Source organism: Eleutherodactylus coqui, chromosome 1 (assembly GCF_035609145.1).
Source record: "Eleutherodactylus coqui strain aEleCoq1 chromosome 1, aEleCoq1.hap1, whole genome shotgun sequence".
Classification (NCBI taxonomy): Eukaryota; Metazoa; Chordata; class Amphibia; order Anura; family Eleutherodactylidae; genus Eleutherodactylus; species Eleutherodactylus coqui.
Genome location: NC_089837.1, coordinates 68163206 through 68188135, shown reverse-complemented (window position 1 = coordinate 68188135; position 24930 = coordinate 68163206). Strand labels below are relative to the sequence as shown.

General features: G+C 45.2%; 1 protein-coding gene across 1 annotated transcript in view; it reads right to left on the bottom strand.

Moving 5' to 3' along the window:
• Positions 1-24930, bottom strand: part of SMC6 (structural maintenance of chromosomes 6) — a 53855-nt gene that overhangs the window by 16631 nt on the left and 12294 nt on the right. The window contains exons 7-20 of the mRNA XM_066596995.1: positions 24052-24132; positions 23799-23900; positions 22317-22436; positions 21979-22077; positions 17840-17986; positions 17323-17411; positions 14298-14462; positions 12741-12919; positions 11893-12094; positions 10496-10610; positions 9742-9902; positions 9180-9315; positions 7467-7547; positions 4524-4694 (exon numbers count right to left, since the gene is read on the bottom strand). Of these exons, the coding sequence (XP_066453092.1) occupies positions 4524-4694; positions 7467-7547; positions 9180-9315; positions 9742-9902; positions 10496-10610; positions 11893-12094; positions 12741-12919; positions 14298-14462; positions 17323-17411; positions 17840-17986; positions 21979-22077; positions 22317-22436; positions 23799-23900; positions 24052-24132 (1848 nt within the window). The remainder of the gene's footprint in view (positions 1-4523; positions 4695-7466; positions 7548-9179; positions 9316-9741; positions 9903-10495; positions 10611-11892; positions 12095-12740; positions 12920-14297; positions 14463-17322; positions 17412-17839; positions 17987-21978; positions 22078-22316; positions 22437-23798; positions 23901-24051; positions 24133-24930) is intronic.

Genomic DNA, 24930 nt, shown 5'->3' with positions numbered 1-24930 from the left:
GGAATGTATGGTTGCGGGCGACCGCGGGTGACTGCTGCGGCCGCAGGCAGTGGATCACGGCTGTGGGACAAGGAGCAGGCTGCAGAGTGAGCTGCGGCGCCCCGAGGGGCGGGGCGCCGGCCGCGGGGACGCATTAGTATGGTGCACCTAGCACTTCCTGTGATGCGTCTGGACTTCCGGGGCAGGCCACGCCCACCCCAGCCGGGCGGGACTTTCAGGGAGGCGGCCAGCAAGGAAGATGGCCGCTCCCAGTAGCTCTTACAAGGAACTACTTACTAGTGAGCAGCTCCACTTCTTGCCTTTGGCACTTACTGCAGCAGTTTTTTTCTCCAAACCGCAAGCACTTCCTGGCAGTGCGGTTTGTTCTACAATCAGCAAGCTCCAGTCAGCGGCACCCGTCGGTCAGCGGCGACAGTCACCAGTGGCGGCAGCTTCCAGCGTCTGTACCAAAGAGAAGGCAGCCAGGACCTAGAAGCTCCAGCTGGGCCAGGACAACCGCAGGACGGGGTAAGCCCTGCCAAGGCAGCTCTCCCCTGTGTTTGCTACCCCCTGCGGGTACTCGCTCTCAGCAGTACACGGAGACACCCTACCCCTATTCCCACCACTCCCTTGCGGTTATCTATCGGTGTGGATTGCTTCATGTCTGACCCTAGACCAGAGGGTTCCAGTCAGGCTATGGGGAGGGCGAAATACTATGCGTGCACGTTATGCAACGCTAAGTTCCCAAGCGGTCAGGCGGAGCTCCGCTGTGTAGCCTGTAACCTAGTGCGATCAGCTCCAGGGACCCCGGTGCCCCCCGCCGCCCCTGTAGAGCAGGTAACCGAGCCTGAATGGGCTAGATCACTGGCCGCAGCAGTGTCAGGACTAGCCAGATCGTCGGCTGCAATATTGCGCCGATTAGAATCCGATTCGGAGGGGGTCTTCCCCGGAGCGTTTTCAGGGAGGGTCGCGCAAAAGGCGGAGATCCCGCAGCTCTGAAGGGGTTTCTCACAGGTCTTGATCTGGACGACATTCTGTACCGACTTCTAGGTCGCAACAATCTAGAGAGTCCTTTCACGCTCCTCTTGGTTCCAGGGAAGCATCCCGGACGTATCATAGGTCCAGGGAAGCTTCTAAGCGGTCTCTGCATACAGGGAGGTCGGTTAGATCGGATCCCTCACTGGCCTCATGCTCCTCAACTCTTCAAGCTGCAGACCAAGATCAGCCTCCGCACGGTTTTTCGGGGGGTAGTAGCGGTCTGGAGGAGGAGGAAGCGTCTGCAGTGTTATCACTGTCAGACAAGAGATTGTTTGGCCCAAAACTCGACGATATAATTAAGGATGTTACGGGTGCAAGAATGGCGCCACCTAGGAAGGAATCCGTTTTTCGTTCCTTTCGGCAGGTTACATCCAGGCCCACATCAGGACACAGTCAAAGAGGGCCCCAGCAGAGCAGAGGAAGAATCCTGCCGTTAAGACCAGGCCAGCCTGGTGAGCTCGCTCCAAGGCACCTAGGGGCGCAAGGACGGGAGTATCAGTTTGAGGGTCTTTCCCCACCTGCTATTCACAGGGTGGGGGGCAGGCTCTTAGGGTTCCAGAATGTATGGTTAGCCCGCGTGACCGACGCCTGGGTACAGGAGGTCGTCTCACGAGGGTACGCCATCGAATTTGCAACATTTCCACGGGAGCATTTTATCAGATCCAGGATACCGAAGGACCCAGGAAAGGCAACACAGCTGCGCCAGGCAAAAAAGCAACTGTTGGCGCAGGGAGTAGTGGTGCCGGTGTGTCAGCACGGAAGGGGTTTTTATTCGAATCTCTTCATAGTTCCCAAGAAGGATGGCAGAGTCAGACCGGTCCTCGACTTACGACGGCTAAATCATTACGTCAAAGCAAGACATTTCAGGATGGAGTCCCTCAAGTCGGTAATAGCGTCTATGGAACCGGGGGAGTTCCTGGCGTCAGTGGATATCAGGGATGCGTACCTGCATATTCCAATTCGCGACTCTCACCAGCAGTTTTTACACTTCGAGGTCCAGGGGAGCCATTACCAATTTGTAGCGCTGTCGTTCGGGCTCTCGACAGCCCCTAGAGTTTTTACAAAGGTGCTGGCAGCGGTAATGGCACTACTCCATACAAGGGGGGTGATAGCCGTCCCTTACCTGGACGACATACTGGTAAAGGCTCCAGACCAGGAAGGCAATCTAGAGAGCCTGAGAATCACACTTCAGACTTAAGAGGAATTCGGTTGGGTCATAAACCACGAGAAATCATGTCTAGTACCAACCCAACAGTTGGAATTTCTGGGGATGGTGTTCAACACCAAGAAGCACCAGATTCGCCTGCCGCAAGCGAAAGCAGTAACACTGGTCAACAAGGTGCGCCCGCTACTTCAGGGGAGGCAAACGACCATCAGGTATTGCATGAGAGTACTGGGCATGATGGTAGCCTCCTTCGAGGCCATACCATTCGCACAGTTTCATTCCAGGGAGTTCCAGCATTTCATTCTGACACACTGCAACAGGTCGCAGTGGACGTTAGACCAGCGAATCTCCATAACACCAAAGGTTCGCCTTGCCCTGAGATGGTGGACGAGTCTCCGGAGAATCCAAGGGGGTCAGTCACTGTTTCCAGGACAGTGGAGGATACTGACCACGGACGCCAGTTGTTACGGCTGGGGCGGTACTTTGGAGGGACACTCCACCCAGGGGAGGTGGTCACAGGACGAGGCAAGGCTACCGATAAACGTCCTGGAGCTGCGAGCCATCCGGCGAGCACTGCAGTTTTTCCATCCACAGCTCAACAGAAAGGATGTGAAAGTCCAGACAGACAATGCCACGGCAGTGGCATACATCAACCGGCAGGGGGGCACAAGAAGTGCAGGAAAAATTACAGAGGTATCCGGCATACTCAGCTGGGCGGAGAAACATCTACAGTCCATATCGGCAGTTCACATCCCGGGGGTAGAAAACTGGGTAGCCGATTTTCTCAGTCGAAAGACAGTGGACCCCAGCAAATGGCAGCTGCATCCGGAGGTCTTTCAAGCGATATGTCAGCGCTGGGGCACCCCGGACGTGGATATGATGGTTTCCAGACTAAATTACAGGGTTCTCCCTTTCGTGGCACGCTGAAGAGATCCTCAGGCGGTAGCAGTGGACGCCCTACTGGTCTCGTGGGCAGGGTTCAGTCTACCATACGTGTTTCCTCCTCTTCCACTCATTCCGAGGATACTAAAGAAGATCAAGAGGGAAGGAGGACCAGCAATCCTGGTCGCTCCGGATTGGCCGAGGCGAGCATGGTATCCAGACATAATCGAAATGTTGGCCGACGCTCCTTGGCTACTCCCAGAACGGGAGGATCTACTATCACAAGGACCAATCTTCCACCTGAATCCAAAGGCATTTCGTTTGACGGCCTGGCCGTTGAGACCACGATATTGGAAAGAAAAAAAAAACAAAAAACACGGGTATTCTCGGAAGCAGTTATCCGAACTAGGGTCCAAGCCAGGAAGCCGACATCCTCGAGAATTTATTATCGCGTATGGAGACGCTTTTTTCAGCTGGTGTGAAGACTGCCATATACATCTCATGCGTTTTCTCACTAGCAAACATTCCGGATAACAGCCCACTCTACAAGGGCGGTGGGGGCTTCCTGGGCGGTTCAGCATGGAGCCTCAGCATTACAGGTATGTAGGGCAGCCACTTGGGCGTCCCTGCATACATTTGCAAATTTCTATATGGTCCATACATATGCGTCAGCGGATGCTGCCCTGGGTAGAAGGGTTCTACAGGCGGCAGTCCCCTGACTACTGGGACCTTTTTTTCTGGGAATTCCCACCCTTTTATTTCCAGGACTGCTTTTGTACGTCCCATGGTCTGGCTGGGTCCCCCAATGATACGGACGAGAAACGAATATTTTTGGTATAACTTACCGTAAAATCTCTTTCTCGTCACGTTCATTGGGGGACACAGCACCCTCCCAAGGATTAATTTCTTTGTAGCAGGGCGGAGCCCTTTGGTCTCAGGTCACAGATGACGAGATATATATCCAGAAGACTGGTATGTCTTTCCTTGGTTTACGTTAAAGTGTAAATAATTTTTAGTGTACTCCCACTGGCTGTTCCTACTGCTTGCATACAAACTAATTAGCTGAGTGCCTGCAGGGGTGATATAGCCTGGTGGGAGGAGCTAACACTTTTGCTTAGTGTCGCCTCCTAGTGGCAGTGGCTATATCCCATGGTCTGGCTGTGTCCCCCAATGAATGTGACGAGAAAGAGATTTTACGGTAAGTTATACCAAAAATATTCGTTTTCCTAACATGCCTTTTCATGTGTCTTCTTAATTTCAAACTTCATGATAAAAGTTTTCTGAAACTAGAAGACCGCTATTTTATTTGCGTGTAAAACAGGAACAATGTAAAATATATATGTATCACTTGCTCTATAACTTGGGATATAAGACATGGCTACATAGGACAAAGCTCTCAGCATGGGATAAGAGCTATATGGTGAGGGCACGAATAACTGGTAAATGAGGGCTAACATACCTTCACTGGTTCAGCGACCTCCGATACGGAGCTGATCTTCATTTTAATGTCATCGTACTGACGTTCCGAATCCAAACTCTGACATTTATAATCCTCCATTTCCAGTTTAGCTTTCTCTACTTTTTCTTTAACGTGTTCAATTCTATTCTTGTTTTCTTGCACTTCGCCCTCCTGCAAAAAAAAAAAATTGCACATATATAAAACTAAGCAAAAAAAAAAAAATCTATGACAATATACTGTTGCTACACATAGAAAAAACATCAGACGTACAACACATGTTTAACCCCTTAATGACGCGGCCCCTTTTTTCCACCATTTTCGTTTTTTCCTCCCCCCTTTAAAAAAATTGTAACTCCTTCATTTATCTATGGACGTCGCTGTATGAGGGCTTGTTTTTTTGTGGGTCGAGTTGTAGTTTTTAATGGTGCTATTTAATGTACCATATAATGTACTGAAAAACTTTTAAAAAATTCTAAGTGGAGTAAAATGAAAAAAAAAAAAAAAAAAAAAGATTCCGCCATCTTTCAGTGCGTCTTGGTTCTACGGCGCACAAGCTGCAACAAAAACATGAGAACTTTATTCTATGGGTCAGTACGATTGCGACGATACCAAACTTGTATATTTTTTACTATACTATTTTGTTTCAAAGACATTTAACCCCTTGAGTGTCGGGTTTCTTACCACCCTGTCAGACCCACCAGGGCAAGTTTTTAAAATAGTCTAATCATGTAATTTCAACAAATTTTGCAGTCGCGTTCCAAGAGCCATAACTTTTTCATCTTTCCATTCAGACAGCCATATGAGGGTTTGTTTTTTGCTGGACAAGTTGTACTTTTTGATAGCATCATATTTGGGTATATATAATGTATTGCATAACTTTTGTAAAAAAAATTGTAGGGAGATTGAGGGGGAAAAAAAGAAATTCTGCCATTTGTTTTTTGGATTTCATTTTTACGGCGTTCAGCGGGCTATATCACTATCGGCAGTGAAGCTCGTCCTGGAAAATTTCCGGGCGTGCCACTCAAGGGGTTAATTTTTTTCCAATTATTTTCTGCCGCCATCTTCTGCGCGCAATAACTTTTATTTTTCAGTCGACGTAGTTCAGCAATGGCTCATTTTTTGCGGGATGTCCTGTATTTTCCGTTAGTACTATTTCGGAATGCATACAACTGTTTGATCGCTTTTTATTGCATTTTATTTGGGAGACAGGGTGACTGAAAAAGTGCATTTCTGGCGTTATTTTTTTTTTTTTTTGGACGACGTTCACCGTGCGGGGAAAATGATGTGCTACTTTGATTGATGGGACTTTTACGGATGCGGCGATACTAAATATGTATTTTTAATTTATTATTTAGATTTTTTAACTACAGATATGGCAAAAGGAGGCCGACTTAAACGGTCATTTTTTATTTCTTTTTTTACAATTAAAAAAAAAAGTATCGATTTTTTTTTTTTTTTTTTACTTCACTTTTTAGTCCCCCTGGGGGACTACAGTATGCAATGCTTTGATCGCTCCTGCAGTATGACGTAATGCTTTAGCATTACGTCATACTGCATTCTGACAGGCAGCCTATCAAGCCACCCCACAGGGATGGCTTGATAGCCAGTATCTGAAGGCAGCCCTGGGGGGAGGAGGGGGGGGGGGGGCAATACAGGACCCCTGAATATCGTGCAGGGGATTTCAATGCCACTGTCAGAATTGACAGCGGCATTTAAAGGGTTAGTAGTCGCGATCTGCCAAACAGCTGACACCCGCGCTGTATGCAGAGAGGTTGCCCCACGACCTCTCTACATACATACCCCGACGCTCCAGGACGTAAATGTACGTCCTGGAGTGGGAAGGGGTTAAAGAGACACTATGGCTGGGTTCCCACGGGACGGAAATCTCGCAGAATGTCTGCAGCTGGACCGCACGGAAATTACGAGAGATTTCTGTGGAAAGGCTGCTTCAAAATTCACACCCTTCGGCGCGGGTTGAAAGCAGCTTTTCCGCCTGTATTCCACTGCGTAAATCTCTCTCCATAGAGAAGAGAGAGCACACAGCGGAAACAGTGATACAATTGACATGTCACAGATTTGAATTCAGCGCCGCATGTCATTTTCGTGCGGCTTGTCTGCAGTGGACGGTCGGCAGCGTGTGAACGAGATTTTTGCAAATTTCGTCCGCTTTGCCGATTAGTCTCAGGTTTAAAAATGCAGGTGGGATTTCCAAGACAATTCCTCCCTGTGTGAACCCAGCCTAAAGCCTCAACGTTATCTTTAGTAAACATTGAAGTGAATGCGACTGAGTTGTAATACCACATGCAGCCTGCGGACAGGTGTGGCACTATTTTTGAAAGAGAGCAGACATATTTCTCTACACAGGTATAAACCCCAGTAAGGAAACAGCAGATTGATTGTGACAGACTGCAATGCTTGGTTAGTGTCACTGACCCACTGGACGTTAGATAACACCAGTAGGTCAACAACTACCTGCAAACCCCCAACAAGAGCAAGCTAAAAAATATACATGAAGATACAATACAATAAAAGGATATTCCCATGTAGGCAGCGAAGGAAACACCACTGGTTAGGAGGTGGCCATGAGGAAAGAAACTGAAAAGCGTGATTGAGCTACGCCGTTTTGGCGACGCAGAGCCCACGCTGTGGTAACAGAAATAGTGCAGCTAAATGCGCTCGCTGAAACAGAACAACCAGCGAGTGACTTCTTGCTCAGTGTAAACAGGCAGTTGTTGATCTATGAGCGATTGCCTGTTCAGTGAACAAAGGTTGGTGGATGGAAAAGATTTCAGGTCGTGTTCCGCCTCCATTCATCAAACAGTCGTCCCCAGGTAAAAGTACCCTGACCCTTTAAATCCCCTGACTTCAGACACAATGCTTTAAGCAGAAGAGTTATAAAGCAGGAGACTAAATAAATCCTTACAAGAACTGAAGATACTTTACCAGCGTGGCTATGTCAATGGACGGCTGCTCCTCCACGTTCTCCAGTTCTGATATTCGACCGTTAGCTTCCTTGATCTGTATCTGTATGGGTAGAAAAACACAAAACAGATTAAATAAACCGGATGTAATTCAGAGACCACTGAAACCCTGGTCACATCATCATCATCTTAGGGGCTTTATAGTGTAGAAGAGACAAAACAGGCGAGGCTGGAGAGATTTAGATAAGGAGCCGGAATGACCAGAGTAAGTCCAAAGGTTTATTCTCAAGACTGCATTTCAATTGTGATCTGGAATCTTCATCAGGCAATAAGAAGTGTATTATTTGTATTCATATGGTGGGATACTAAAGACACCGGGGCAATAGATGAGGGAGAGTCTATACACAAAGATCAGGACATAACTGGATGTACCTTGAAAAGTCGTGAGATATACCCTAAGGCTGGGTGCGCACTAACTCTCACAACGTCTCAAGGCAGAGTCTCATGAATGAACTTTAGCAGATACTCCAGTCGCTCTCTACACGTCCCCAGCAGCACCCACTTTACCAGAGCACTTTGTGCCCTCTACGTCTTGACTGAGCACCCGGTAACCTGGCAGGACCAGCGATGGATTTCTGAATTACAGTAGCAGTCGATTACCAGGCGGAATACATCATCAAAGGCTCACACCAGCATTGTGCCTAATAAAGCACCACTGATATATAATTTGTATAGTTTTGGGCTAAATGGTGCATATTGCGGCAGTTTTAGTTGGCGTCGGCAGTGGGTCACATATATATATATATAACAATTTTCCTCTTTTTTATATATTGTCATTTTTTAAACTTCTTTCTGCAGCTATTTTTACCCCTCTGGGGGTCATTCACACTATTTTTATTACTTAATTTCACACTTTTCCACTGCAGCTGGGGCATCCATAGGAGCTGGTTAAACAATGCTTCTACCTTCTCCTCCGGTTCCTCGGCTGTCTGATAGCCAAGAAGCCGATCTGCTCCTGCTTGGAGAAGCTTTAATTGTACGTTCGCCATCGGTCAGGATTAAAGCCCAGGACTAAGTGCCATATACTTACTGAGCTTGGTCCTTAAGAGATTAATCTCTGCAGATAGATGGTTGCTGAAAGGGCTTATTACAGTTTACCTGAGCTCTCATGTAACAGCAGCAATGTCAGAAGAACTACAGATGCAGGACGTTCCAAACTAAGGTTTGGTGAGCTACATCTATTTAACACCTAGTTCAGTCCTTTACACTATATGCAGAGTAATTCACCTATAATCACTACAGGAATACATAAATGGCAAATGCACGCTACATTAACTACATAGCGCGCAGCAAAATTCGATTCGGGTTGTATCTATATTTGGTACGATACTCGAACATTACACATTCCAATATGATGGGTGGCAAAAGTGATGGGACTTCCGTCTCTATATCAATCGCACTGACTGATTTTACAGTAGGGGCTGCACTTACAGATGTAGCAAACATTAACTTGTCACCTTATTACAACTACAATGCCGTAAACTGAGTTATCATGGCTGCTGCATTATAACGACAGCCACATCAATACTAATCGGAACAGATCACATTATTTACACTGGCTTCACACAGCGTCACTATCTCTGTTCAGCCTTCATGTCCCAGTGTTCGGAAAGGCTGAACAGACACAGTAAAGCAATCTGAACCTACCTACCCCATACCGGTTTCCCTCACTTACCTGTATTCTCTTTTTTGTTTCATGATGTTGGCGGAGTAAGACTTCATTTTTCCTGATGTCCATGTCTATGGAACGTACCTCCTGCTGAATAGTGGAAAACTGAGCTACAATGTCATTAACTTCTCTCTCCAGGTGACTGAATTGACAAAAGAAAAGGGTTTATTAGTCACTTGGCACACTATATAAACCAATCAGCAATAACATAACATTGTTAGACCCCCCTCATGCTATTAAAACAGCGCTGACCAGTGAATATTTAGTTCTAATTGATTGGATATCAGTGCACAGCCCTCCAAACAGTTCACACTGGCCTACAACTTTTGGTAAGCCATTATAGGGGTTTCACCCATATGAAGCTGGCCCACTGGTCAACTAACTCCAGATAGTCTGGCTTATGAACCACAGCAAGTATCACCAGCCATACATTTCTCTACAGGGAAAAGGCAGGATTTCATGCATAGCTGAGCATGTAATACATGGTCACGTTGGGTCTACTACAGCAAACGCTGCTATTTGGCTATAAGGAAAGTAGATCTTTATCAAGACTGGGAACCAAACCAACCTGATTTCTCCTTCCACATCGCGGCTGAGATATCTGGGTCTGTTGAACTCAGAGGAATAATAGCGGTTTTTAAACACCTGGTCTCCATCGCCGGTAAAGGCCTCTCTGCAATTTTTAGGTGGAACTTTTTTCTGCATTACGTCTCGAGCTTCACTGTTATTCTGAGGGGGAAGAGTCATCAAAACTGTAAGTTACACTTCTAGTTGCTTGTAAGTGCTACGTGTTAAAGGGGTTTCCTAGGGAGAATACAGTTGATGACCTGTCCTTACAATAGGTCATCAATAGTTAATCAGCTGGGTTCCAATCAGATGACTGCGTTGGAAATACACAGGGGTCGGAGTGGAAGTCTCTGCTCCGACCTCTGAAGTGGCAGGCGCTTGTAACTGCAGGCACGGCTCCCAGTGATTCCAGTGAAAGCCATACTTCCACTCCGACCTCTGTGTAACTGCGATGCTGTCAGTAGGCGCACAATCAGCTGATCAGTCTGGGTCCCAAGAGACGGACTCCAGCTGATCAACTATTAATGACCTATCTTGAGAAAAACTCTTTAAAACAAACTCAATACAAGTCTAACACCACTCCCCAAACTCCCGGTTCCATCCACTTTGAACCCTATACCATAGGTTATGGGGGTCAAAAGTGATGACAGGTTCTCTTTACTTATGTGCAGTAAATGAAGACCTGAGATGTAAATTATAATCATGCTAGTAGGGACCAAAACTAAATCCTTGAATAATGTAAAGCATTCAGATACCTTTATGAGCAGCACCGCCTCAATTGTCCTCATATCGATCAAGCAGTTGGCAACTACGGGATTATCAATTTCCAAAGCAGTCAATACAGTTGGATAATGTTCATGATTCACAGCTCTAAAGATGCAATTAAAGAATAGATGAGCTCGAGAGTCATAATATGCAATGTGTGAAAAACTTTTACATTCTTAGAAAGCACATTTTTTTCTTTAAAAAAAAAATAAAATCATTATGTAACTAAAAGTTATACAATTTTCCAATATACTTTTCTCCAGAGCTTTCAAGATGTCTGCCTGTAGACATTCAACAGGAACCTCGTCAGGTCACACAGGTACTCAACTGAACACAATGCATAAACTCTATGTTCTGAAACTGTAATAACCGCTTTAAGCGGGTATTCCAGCTTATTTTCATTGCCATTGAAATCACTGGGAGAGCCATGCTTCTATAATACTTCTTACTCCAGACAGGACTTGACATCCCATCCTGTTCGTAACGAGGAGCAGGAAGTGCAATGCTCCCACTAATTTCAAAAGCCGGCGACCCACTTCCTGCCCGTGTCCATTCACGACGACGCCCGACCGCACTACACTGACAGTGGTCCGGTGGATCAGCTAATGGATGGTGTTCCCAAGTGACGGATCTCCGTTAAAAATCTGTTTTCTACATAGGTTATCAGTTGAAAAAAAAATGGAGCAAATGGAGAAACAATACTGTTAGCCCGGGCTGGGCTGCTCTACAATGAATTTCAACAGGCAGGGGGATAAGGTTTATCCAACTTCTCTTTTTATTGTGTCAATTAAAACCACCACTTCTCCTGGTGTTCCCTGATCGGCTCGCAGTGCCTTCTGGTAACACCAGCACTTTTGAGTTTATTCTCCAGCCCCGAGAGTTATGTCTAATCCAGCTTGACTGATAAAGGGGCCGATCCTGAAACAGGTATCTGCTGGGTTTAATTGACAATAAAAAGAGAAGTCGGGTAAATCTTATCCCACTGCCTGTTGAAATTCATTGGAGAGCGACGCCAAACTACCAGTATTGCATAAGCAAACAGCTGTATTGTTCTCCGTGATTACAGCTCGCATCCTTCTATGAACTACCAGCGGGACGCGAGTTGAAAGAATCTCATCAGCGCTGCCGACTGCGATAACAGCCTGCATCGCTGATAAGAGTTCATCCTAGAAAACTAGAATTGAGCGAGGAACAAGCTGTGCACGAAAACTGCACGATGTCAGTGCACTTAGACCCAACGATTCTCGCTCAAAAGACGGCTTTGAGCGAGAACCGTTGGGTCTAAAGGGGCCTTACATCTCACTATATGATGACCTTATAGTTCAATAATAAAACAGGATAATTAAAAAGTGACAGAGAAGCAGGCCAATTGAATCTCCCTTCTCACCTTTGGGAAACATTGTACATTTGATTGCGGAACTCATTGACAATGATCTGCGGCCTCTGACCGTGTGGGAAGACTTTTGACATGAGGCTTTGCAGCATCCGCTCATCCTGATGGTTATCGCAGCAGAAGGCGAGGAGAAGAGACTTCAGACAGCTCTCCACAGCAAGAGCAAGCTGAGGGTCCTTCAAACGTATGCAGGCACCTGGGTATAAAAACCTGTCATTAGCTCAGTCGGTGGTGTCTCAGCAGGGCAAATTCAGTCCCTATTACAAGGGTTGTCTGGAACTATTGGGACTCTTACTTTGGATGACCTATCCTCATGTTAAGTCATCAATAGATGATACGTGGAGTTCACCGTTCAGTATCCTCACCGTTCAGTATTGTCAGTGCCAACAGGGAGCCTGGTTCTCAGTTGATAGTCTGGGATCCCAAGGGTGGACCCCCGCTGATCAACTATTAATTACCTGTCCTGAGGATAGGTCATCAACAGTAAAAGTTCCACACAACCTCTCTAAAGACATTTCTTCCCTATCCATGAGATAAAGGACTAGTCGAAGAACGTTGGATCACAAGGATCCTACTGCCCATGTGAATGGACTAGTAAAGTGCCTGGGTGACCACCAACCAATTGCTTGGCAATCGCCCTATGTCCCACCGAAGTGAATGAAGCGGTGGTCCATATGCGTACTATTACTCCATTCACATGAGGCATTTGGGATGAGCAGAATCTGGGATGGCTGGGGGTACCAGCGGTCGGACCACCAACAACCAGACATTTATACCCTGTTTTGTGAATAAGGGACAAACGTATTTAATATGAAAACTCCTTTAACCAAAAAACCACTAACCTAATGGTCCGATGGGCTTCTTCTTGAAGCATCTTCGCTCGTAGGCTGCATCAATTTCAGCAAGCAGAGCAGGAATATGCTGTCCAAACCTCCTCAACCTGTCCGTCTTACTATCATGCAGCTCCTTTATTTGTCGTTTAAGACCGTCCACTTTTTGTTTCTGATCACGCTCTGCATTACTATTGAAGATAACAGACAGGAAAACATAGTCATTCGCTGAGAAGCGCCATCAAAAATCCTAAATGATCATTAAGTTGGGGTTCTTGTATTCTTCTTTGCAAGAAAACTAATTAGTCACTGGTGAAGTACATTCATTGTCTTATAATATTCATGGATCTGCAAAATCAACAAATTTCCATTTTTCATTCCTCAAAAGGGGTATTTTCTCAATTGTTAAAAACCTTGGCCAAGAAGGGGAAAAGTGAGAGAAGCAGCATTACTTCTTTATTGTACACATTTAGGGCTCATTCACATGATTGATTCCGGCACGTATTACAGCCACATGACAAGTGGTGAATAAGTCAATGAAAGTAAATGGACTTTCATTGATCCGTTCACATGAGCATGAAAACATTATGTGTAGATACACACGAGAATAATATTACAGCAGGCTCTATTTCTCCGCAGCGGGAGTCCTATACTTTTGTATGCGCAGCACATGCAATGCTGTCCATATGCAATACATTGCGTATGGAGAGTGATTCGTACACAACCCCGCTTGGAAACAGAACGGGTATTAAAAAAAAAAAAAAAGGTCACACTGCGCATGACCGTGGGCATGCACAGTACACTCACTGCCATACGCAGTCTATTGCGGCTTACACAGACCAGTAAAACGCAGCGTTTTACAGATTCGGTCATGTGAATGAGCCCTTGTATAGCACATACTTTTTCCACATCGCTTGATGTGCTCACAGTCTACGTTCATCTATTAGTATGTTTTTGGGGTCCGGGTGGAAACCAGAGTAGCCGTGGAAAATCCACGCAAACATGGGAAGAACATACAAACTCCATGCATATTTGAACCCAGTACCCCATCATCGGAAGGCAACCCTGCTAACCCCTGAGACACTGCATTGCCTCAATAAATCCTCCAGTCTTTGATAACATGGCTGCAGAAATAACGTGTTTGTATAACCAAGTAATCTCTTCATCCAATCACTGGCCTCAGTGGTCTAGTGCTGTATAACACTCAGGCCAGTGATTGGCTGTAACAGTAGCGGGTGGTAGGAGTGCAGAGGTACTAAGATGAGAGACCTGGAGGCTCAGATGCGGCGCTGCTATTGACCGTGGCATCTAAGTGGTGAAATGGCTGGCACTATAATTATCTCTGATGCTGACTATGGCAGGCAGGTGTCAGCTGTGTATATACAGAGGTCATTCACTGCATATACAGTGGGCTCAGCTACTGTCAGCAAGGGATTAAATAAAACCAGGAAATTAGAGGCGTATTCCAACCACTGACTATAGGGTACAGTGTGCCTGAGTATTCACAGTATGTAGGTATAAATCTAGTACTGCACATAAATGAAGCATTAGCGAAGTGACAGGACGTACACAATTCTGTTGCGTTGTTCCTTATCCCTATAAACCGCTTGTTGGAACTGGTTGATCTGCTCAGAGGTTGTAACGTCTTGGTCATGAAGTGCTTTTATGTTATCTTTCAGCCGATCTATTTCTTCCAGCCTTGCGATCTTTTCTTCCTCGGATACATTATCTGAACTAAAAGAGAGAAAAAGAATATAGACATGGATTAGGATGAAGACACTGGTTAGGATCTTCAAGGGTCCATCTCCTTACCTACAAGACGGTGGTGGTAATTATATCGCATCACGTCACTTTAAAAGACCACACTCACTGATTCAACATTAAAGGGGACCTGACGATAGTGAACGTGATTAAACACCAGTCTGCTTCTATAGCGCTTGTATAAAATGCCCTGACAATGGTCAAAATCACTATGCGGCAAGAGAAGTTATACAAACATTGTACGCTACTTCACAACCCCCGTATGGCCAGCACTGCAGTGGTGAATGGTTACCATGTCTTTGAGGCATAACGTGGTTTAAAGGGGCTTTCCAGCATCAAGATATTGATGATGTATTCTCTCAGGATAGGTAATCTATATCAGATCATTAGCCGTCTGTTGCTCTGGATCCCCACCGATCAGCTGGTTTAAAAGGCTGAGGCTTTTGGGCATGTGTTGCGGCCTTTTCACAGGCCTGTGACGTCCTCTCCATCGGTCATGTGACCACAGCGCAGTTCAACAGCATTAAAGTGTATAGAACTGAGCTGCTATAACCAGTCGCACCAGACCTCTATACAATGTACGGCGCTGTGCCTAAGTACTATGCCCACTCAGGACAGAAAATCCAATTTAAAAAGGCAAAACAAAAATTGTGTTCAAGTCCCGGTAAGTCTATATTCAGTAGTTGCTGGGTATAGGTGACTACAACTCTAAAACATATCAGTAGGAAAATCTAGACCCACGCCGCTCCTTTAAAGGAAAGGAAATACCAACGGACCGTGCATACAGAGAGCAGCCGGCACATCTGAGACATGCCGTGTTTTATACTTCTACGCATTTGCTCTTTTATCGTCTGTGAGTATAATAAATGTGTGGAATCGCCAAGACGTGTTGCTGTACTTCACCGGGTCTGGGCTGTGCTTTATTTATTCCCTTACTCAGCATCTCGCAGCCAAAAGAGCTGATGAATACTGGGCTTGGAGATAAGCAACTTTCTAGGTGTTGAACATTCACTTGAACGGTTTCTGTATGCACTCTGCATTTTACTTAAAGGAGCAGAATGGGGCTAGATTTTAGCACAGTCCTGAGAATAGGTCATCAATAACTTGGGCCCACGGGACAACTTGTCGGGCGTAGATGCCCGACAGGTCATCCCAGTCATAAGCATTCCTGTGCTTTTACACAGGAGCGATCATCGCTAGCGAATGAAGGCGGAGCCCGTTTAGATGGGCTGATCCCTCGATCAGTTTTTGTATGCAGAAACTGAAACGAACAAGAAGCGAAATCTTGCTCGTCATTTAGTCGGGGCGCGCATTCACAACGAAAGATAATTGTTCACATTCCCGTGGGATGTGGGAATCTGAATGATTTATTAGTCTGTGTAAAATGGTCCTTAGTTTTTAAACAGCCCTTTAATCACGTTAAATTTAATAGCAGGTTCCCTTTACAAGACGCATTTAACCCTTTGCAGTCCAATTTTGGATTCAGAGTTTTCTAGGGTTTTTTTTTTCTTTCTGCCATTATACAATGGCGCCATCTGCTGTCTAGAGCCAGTACTGCGGTATGGGACAAGCTGGAGAGGCCCCCGACAACAGAGCGGCCATTAATGCACAGTAAGAATACCCTGCCGGACGTCTTCCGACATTGAAGCTGCACAGGCTTCAATCAGAATCTCTTCAAACGTCAGACAGTGGATTGGAATGGGTTAAAGGGGTTGTCCCGCGCCGAAACGGGTTTTTTTTTTTTCAATAGCCCCCCCGTTCAGCGCGAGACAAACCCGATGCAGGGGTTAAAAAAGAAAACCGGAGAGTGCTTACCTGAATCCCCGCGCTCCGGTGACTTCTTACTTACCTGGTGAAGATGGCCGCCGGGATCTTCACCCTCGGTGGACCGCAGGGCTTCTGTGCGGTCCATTGCCGATTCCAGCCTCCTGATTGGCTGGAATCGGCACGTGACGGGGCGGAGCTACAAGGAGCCGCTCTCCGGCACGAGCGGCCCCATTCAGAAAAGAAGAAGATCGGACTGCGCAAGCGCGTCTAATCCGGTGATTAGATGCTGAAAATTAGACGGCACCATGGAGACGGGGACCCTAGCAACGGAACAGGTAAGTGAATAACTTCTGTATGGCTCATAATTAATGCACAATGTACATTACAAAGTGCATTAATATGGCCATACAGAAGTGTATACCCCCACTTGCTTTCACGGGACAACCCCTTTAAGTTCTCAGGTCTCCTAATCTTTTTCTTAGGAAGAAAAGCAGAAACATACATGGGACATATTTTAGAAGACACCGGCATTCTTCAGGGGTGAGTGAGACAGACGGCAGCATCGTCCAGTGCCCAGAACCCACATGACAGCGGCTGGAGTTAGAAACTTTTTCAATACTTAAAATGGCGATGCTTACGCTCCAAGAACAGCGTGTAATCATAGATCGGGGATAACTTGCCGAATAGTGGAGGTCCGACCACTTGGACCCCCAACGATCCGAAGAAAGCAGCTCTAACAAGTCCTGAAGAGCGGGCAGAGGAGGACTCTTATACACCCCTCCACATAACTTCTTGTGGTGGGAATGCAGCTTTTATGCTTTACAGTAGGGGTGTATTTTCCTTATTACACACATCTCAGCTGCTGCAGAACTACTTTTTAAAGAGAAATGGAGTTTCCTGTACATGAATTATTATGAGACACCCTCATCATTTACATACAGTTGTCTGCTGCAGCATTTAGGCCACCGCACTGTATAATGAAAGCCCAGTAGTTGCTGCTGCAGAAGCTCTTTTTCAAAAGAAAAGGGAACACAACATGGCAGTAAATCCATTCCTATGCAATCACCTGCTCTGTAACTCCTGGATACGTCTGTTTAGCTGCTCACCATCTCTTTCCAGACGTTTTAGCTCCATCCTGAAGCGATTATAAATGACCTAAAAAAGAGAAAGAAAAATCAAAATTTGTGAATCAGACAAAAAAGCTACAATCCCTCTGCTGCTATTTATTTTTATGTCTAATGTGTTTTTATTGAAATTTTTGCACATATTTAGACACACAATAAAAAAAAAAATCATCCGGTTTATGCTATTGCTTTTTAGTCCTGGACAACCCCTTTTAAAAAGGAATAGTCCATGATTTAAAAAAAACAAAAAAAAAACATGGCCTCTTTCTTCCATAAACACCACCACACTTGTCCACAGGTTGTGTCTGCTATTGTATTTCAGCCCCATTCACTTTCATGTACGCTGCAATGGGGTGATGATGTTTCTGGAAGAAAGCAGCCATGTTTTTCTAACCCTGTACAGCCCCTTTAACTTTTTGATTGGCATATGGACTGACTTGCAGCCTTGCAATCACATACCTCAGATTCATGGTAAATCCGCTTCCTATTTTGCATGCTAGCTTTCAAAGCAGTACCCTGGGGCTTTAATGCTTGGGCCTCCCTGCTGATCTCCTCCAGCTTTCCTTGTAAGGCCTGGAAACTTTCCTGAGCCTTCTTCACTTTGTCCTTAAAAGGGGAAACAAAGAAAATCACGTTAAAGGGAACTGGTTGACAGATTTCTGCTGTCCAAGTGCCAGTAGTGACAGCTCTTTCCTGGCAGCGTGGCCCCAGGACTCCAACACTGACAATACTCAACAAGTTGAGCCCCTCAGTTTTTAGCCCTCCTAATTAACAGAAGTACAACTTGCAATACTAGTAATAAACACATTAGACTAATTAACCCCTTGCCGACATCCGCTGTCATGTATGGAGATTGCCGGGTGTCAAGTGTACGTAATAGGTTCAGGAGCCAAGGACGCTCCGTAAGTAGCAGGTGTGGGCTGTCTCTGACATAACTGTCCTACCGCTTTAAGAACGGACATGGCAAACGGTTGCTGCACATTGTAGAGCTACTCAAAGCAAGACGAAAGGAGACGTCCAGCTTCAAGCTATTAATGGCCCATCCTCACGACTACTTGTAATATCCAAGTTTCTATCCAACCGAACTGCAATTTTGCCTGCAATACCAACCCAGGCCACTGCACTGAGAACAGAGCAGTCGTCTTCTGGCACAAATCAGATTCATACCCTAAAAAACAGCTGATGGACTATTTTCAGGAAACGCCTTCCATAAGGGGCACTAACTTTTCAACTTACGCTCATGAAAAGCCGGTGTGTGTCTTATCAATCTTGTAATATACTTTATTAAAATTGTTGTTTACCACGGTAAATCAAGTTTGAAGTGGCTACCACTAGAGGTCTCCCTTCCAGACCTTCTGCAACCTTCGGAACTGAGCCTCTGTAGTTACTAGGATGCTAGAAAAAGGGCCATCTTCCCAGACCGCTCCCCTGCACTTACAGGCTGACAGATCTGCAGACAGTGTTTGCAGTCTCCACAATCTCTCGGTCTCCTGCTATTACAGCATGTGTAAGCGTTTACTAACCATCTGGCGAAAATATCTCCGAATGCCCGATTCATCCTGGCAAAGCAGAGAGGCGTGCATTCAGATACTGGCACCCTGCTGATTGGACTAGAAGCAGAGCAGTGCAGCATGGGAAGTGAGCGAAAGAAAGTGCAGGACAGGGAACTATTGGCAGAAGGCTTATTACATGCCCCCCGCTTGAACATGGATTGCAAACAGCAAAGCAGCAAAAAACTATGGAAAAACCACCTGAAAATCTGAACTTATAAACTTGAAACAATGGATAGGGAGAACCGGTTTTAGAGAACTTGGTGAAAACTCTGGTAGGCTTTGAAAATCAAGTACCCCTTTAAGTGTAAAATGGGAAAGCATGCTGGTGATTAAAGAAAATCCTAGAAAAAAAAAACTTCTACACCAGACTTTGCCACATTGAGTAAATGGAGAGCACCCAGGGGTTTTATTGGTTGGCACACCTGGAAATTAAAGGTTACCACAACCTTGATTAGGTCTAGAGACCAAATTGGTACTGGAGTTGAAGAGGGACGGGGAAGGAGGGGACGGACGACTTGAAATATTATCTTCCGCTCTTCCTTGCAGTTCTGCTGAGAATCCATCAGTTTATTTGGGCCACTCTTCTACTTTTCTGACATCTGCTCTAATTAGCCAACTGAAAGCATGAGAAAGTGCCTGACTACTGATGCATGGTGTGCAGAAAGTAGTGAGAGAAGCACTACAACCATCTTGGAAAATAGAAGAGGGGTCCAGGCCGAGCGGACCTGCAGCAGTAATGCAAGAAAGGAGAGCGGCTGGTGATATTACCCCCCCGCTCGTTAATGTCAAATTTTATATAAGATGAAGTTGAGGGGGAAGTGAGCTAAACTGGGGCTTGACAAAAAAAAATGCCACAATTCCTGATCTTGTTCTAGCTTTCTGATTCATGACAGGAAACTAATTAGACAATACTGGCGGGCTTATGCACAGCCGTGGTCAAAGAGCAAATGCATTCCAGGTAAGATGCTACGGTTACATAGAAGACTATGGAAACACAGCTACTGCAAGGATCCAAACCAGGGCATTGCTGTGTGTGGTACCAAGGCAACCGCAAGCTGACAGGGTAGTAGGTGCCGTTCGCAGGAAATAGAACATTGTTGTGATTTGTGCCAACCACTAAACACTGAGCAAAAACTGGCCATGCAGCTTAGAAGTTCCATTGGCAGGGAGAAAATAAAATAAAAAGACAAATGTTAATTGCCACTTTTTTTGGACTCTAAGACGCACGAAAAAAAAAAAGGGAAAGCATCTTATAGTCTGAAGTCAGGAGGGTCCAACAATGCCAGATCCCCCCAACCGCCTCCATAATAATCTCTGTTGCTCTGCGAAACCCCTCAGAGAACTATGTGGCCATTCAGTTCTCTCTCTTCAAATACGACACGGACCTGTCATATCAGCGTTTACAGGAGAGGAGGCTACAGAGGGACATGTAGGAGAGACGGACTTTCCACCGAGGAGGTCCTCTCAACCTCGGCAGAGTCAGAGCATGGCACAAATGGCAGCAGTGATGACGATGGTCGTGGTCTAAAGAGGACTTCACCATCATGTGAGGAATCATATCCAAGCAGCGTGTGAACAGGTGCAAAAGGTAATTACACTGGGAACTAGTGCACAGGTAGTTATACCGACTATTAAAAGCAAGAGGTCTTCAGCAGAGATGTGTGTGGATGCCTACTGTGTAGGTCTATATCTGTATATGTATACAAACTGGATGGTATGCATGTAAACACTCATTGTCAAAAATTAAATCCCTCATCTAGAAGTCGCCGGAAGAGAACGACACTTTCTCCGTGTGATTGTAACGTTCATATAAGAAAGTGGTTACATTATTGGAGAGGCGATACGGGCAGGCATTGAGGATCTAGTACCCTGTTGTACCTCTAGCTTGGATACAAGATGTGATAGACAGGCATGGAGGCTCTACTACCTGTTTGTACCGCCTCTAGCTTGGATACAAGATGTGATATAGTTGGGCATGGAGGCTCTAGTACCATGTTGTACTGCCTCTAGCTTGGATACAAGATACAGGCTGGCATGGAGGCTCTAGTAGCCTGTTGAGCCACCTCTACACCACAACACTTATTTGCATATCTGCCCAAGATGTAACTGCATGCTGAGTTTTGCAGCATAATGACAACTCCTTCTAGGGGCTTCATTATTTTTTACAACGAGTATATTTATGTGTATACACACACTACCAACTGCAAGACTAATTAGTTCTAGATGTGTGTGTTTTGTAGTTTTTCACGCATCTCTATGCTTATTGCACAACCCCATTATATATGGAACTCTGTGGGTACACGTGCAGCAAAGTTCTGCGTGCGTATCCATGTGGCAGAGCTGGGTGTGTGTGTGTTCATGCGGAAGAGCTGTGTACAGGTATTTGCGTACTTCTATCCAAATACATACCGCGTGTGTGCTGCAGAGGAGTGTGCAAAATAATACTCAAAGCAGTTGTACCAAGATGGTATTCCCTACTCGGGCATATACCCCTCATAGAGCAGAGCTCCCTCACTTGAAACGCTCTCTACATGAGAATGGAGAAGTGCTCAGTCACAGCGGCTTCAATCCTGATGGACCTTTTGACATCCGGTTACTAAGACGGCCTTTCATGTAAACGGCTGCCCTGTAATACTACGTTTCCCCTGCGGCTGAAATGTCAGGCTGGCTGTGGCTTTGCCCGGCAATTTCAGCTGTTGGCCAGGTGTGCAAGATTAAGACTCAGGCGATCAGCTGATCGACTCGAACCCCACATTCTCAAAAGAAGTTGTGTATCTTGCAACAACCAGTACTGCACTGCAATTTGTTTTAGTGGTCAAAAGAGGACAACACAGTGAGTTTACCAGGAACATAATATTAGTTGTTAACCCTCTCATGTACCCTTGTTATACCAAGAAAGGAGGCGCTACCCTAGACCACCAAAACTAGTGACATTAACCAATCCCCTTCCTTAGGCACAAGGGAAGTCTAAAATTAGTAGGAAATATTTCTTCCTATTTTCTGTTTAAACTTAAGTTGTGTCTTATAGTCTGAAGGATAAAGTACCTGCCATTCACTGATCTTCTGTTCAAATTTCACGGTGCGCCCCTCCTCTGCCGCTATCTGCTCCCTGAATGGTAAGATTTGCTTCTCGGCCTCGCTCACCTGAACAATAAAATGTGAAAAAGTTAGTTCAAAGTAGCAATCTTAAAAAAGAGAGATGCGTGCGCAGCTTTAGGGCGCACTCACATTTAGCCGATTTGCTGCGGATTTTCTGCAGCTGAAAAAAAATCTGCAGCAAATCCACAAAATTTGTCAGTAACGCCCCCCACTAGAAGATTTCTGTTTCTTTTGGGCGCCCCATCATATAACAAAAGAAATAAGAAAGGGGTAAAGGGTCTCACCACGGCCCAGGCCATTTTCTGCTTCAGTTCCTCCAGCTTTTCCTTCATTTCCCCTAGTGAAGCCAGATTTTTAAACTTCTCCTCTTTTTCCATGCATTCTCGCTTCAGCTCATTAAGTCTCTGCAAGGAATAAAGTAACGACATTTATCAAAACCACCAGGGCTAATTTATAGACTGTAACCAAATGCATTACACCGTAGTGGTTATTAGAAGCCTTCCCATAGAAGGTAATGACCATCTCCAGGGATCCTATGGTCTATGTGGCTGCTGTAAAGCATCTCTCAATGCTGTTAAAGGGAACGGTCACCACTTACAAGCACCATAAGCTTAGTTTTAGAGGTCTGAGAGGGTCCCAAGGAATCCGGGAAAATAGCGTTTTGCTTTTTTAAATACTCACTTCGCTCCCTATTCCTGTGCTGTCGCCTGACCTGTGGAAGTTGTCAGCGAACTCATACCTGCAGCTATGCATACACACTCCCATAGAGAACAGCTTGCCCAGAGCATGCAGTTCTCTAGAGTGCATGCGCACAGCCTGCAGAGAGGAGTCTGGTGGCAGTTTCACAGGTGACAGCATTGGAACAGGGAGCCGGATAAGTATAAAAAGGACATCCCCGGACTCCTCAGAACCTGCTATATGAACACCATAACTTAGTTTATGTTGCTAACAGAAAACATATTTTTTAATTCTATCTACAACCAGAAAATTAATACAGAAAAATACTGATTAGGAAAGAGAATGTATGTCCCGTCCGGTTATAGTTAAAAAAAAAAAAATATATGTCTATGTATCTGATATATTTCCTATTAGGGATTTTAAACTTTAGCTATAGGTTTAATGGGGTTGTGCCAATTTAGAATGTGTTCCCCTCCATCCACAAGATAGGGGTTAAGGGGTTAACTTTCTGATCGGTGGAGGTCTGACCGCTGAGACCCCCACTGATCCTGAGAATGGGATCCAAAAGGTCCCCAACATAAATGGCATGGTGGTTGAATATGCGCACCACTGCTCCACCACTGACTTCAATGTGAGTGCTGGAGATCAAGCATTGGACACCACTATCTCTGGCACTCCCATTAAAATGAATGGAGCATGCACACGTGCAACTTTGCTCCCTTCATTACTGGAGCCCCACTCTCAGGATTGGTGGGGTCTCAATAGTGATAGCTTACCATTCAAAAAGTTACTGCCTATCCTCATGGTTTAGCTAGGCCCCTTTACCACTGAACAATTATCGCCCAGACTCTCGCTGGATCGCAGGAAACAATGATAATCATTCGGTGTAAATACATGCCCCGACTGAACGATGAACGAGAATTTGTTTGCTTCTCATTCGTCATTCAGGTTCTGCACGCACACAACAATGCTGAAATGTGCATGGGGATGTACACTTTAAATAAGGCATCTTGGGAGCACTAAGTAAACTTTTACTTTCTATTGAAGCGTTTAAATTTTACTTTTCTATTTAACAGCCCCCTCCCTACCTCTGCTCCAAAATTGATTTGATCACGAGTCCTGGTCTTAGTCTCCATAATGTAGGAATAATCGTCCTTCATCTGGTCCAACTGAGTTGCCTTCATAAAAAACTAAGAAAAAAAAAAGCAGAATGAGCTGCTGTAAATCCAAGGAAATCAGAAAACGATGAACTACAAGACAGGAGAATGCATCAGCAGATGGCGCATAGTGGGACCGGCTCCATGGATCGGTAATGGTATCAGCCACGGTACTACAACTCACCTTATATTTGTCCGTTTCATTCTTAGACTGTAGGAAATGCTTGCTCATCTCTTGGGTTAGAACAGATACTGGATTGTCAACCTGCAAAGAAACACAAGGAGGTGAAACAATACAGGTGCATATAATTATACATAAGTGTGCCAGTAAACGTACTACTCCCAGAATTGGTCTTATGACGAGAGCTAATATGTAAGGGGAACCCGTTGAAGCATGAACACTAATACATAATCCCTTGGTGTCATCTGTAGTATATGTACATCGGATATGCACAGAGTTTGCATGGAATGAACTCCAGAGTGTTAATGCCATTCATGCCAAATAAATGACCCAACTGAATGTCAGAGGGAGGAACTCTGCCAGTCACCTAAACAGCTATTGGTTTGCCATTCACATGGGGCATTGTGAAGGCTCCCAGTGCTGCCGTTAAGGTTTGCAAAAGTGAAAATAAATTTAAAAAAAAAACCAAAAAACTAAAAACAGTGGTACGACCCCATCAACAGAAAAATAAAGTTACGATAGTCAGAAGTAATTCTTTTAAAGATATTGTATTCTTTTAAAAACAGTACCAAAAAAATTCCATAAATTTGGTCTCGCCGTAATACGGACCCACAGAATAGAGTCAAGACATTGTTTTTGTCACACCGTGGAGACTATAAAAGCAGGCCCCCTCAAAAATGGCACAACTGCCTTTTTACCCCATTTCGCCTTACTTTTCAAATTACAATTTTCAGTACATTAAATGGTACCACTGAAAAATACAACTTGTCCCACAAAAAAAACAAGCCCTCACGTGTTTCTGTCAATGGAAAAATAAAGTGACGTTTATTGAAGAAAACAAAAAATGGCCATGTCCTCGAGGAGTTAAAGGCTATACCGAAT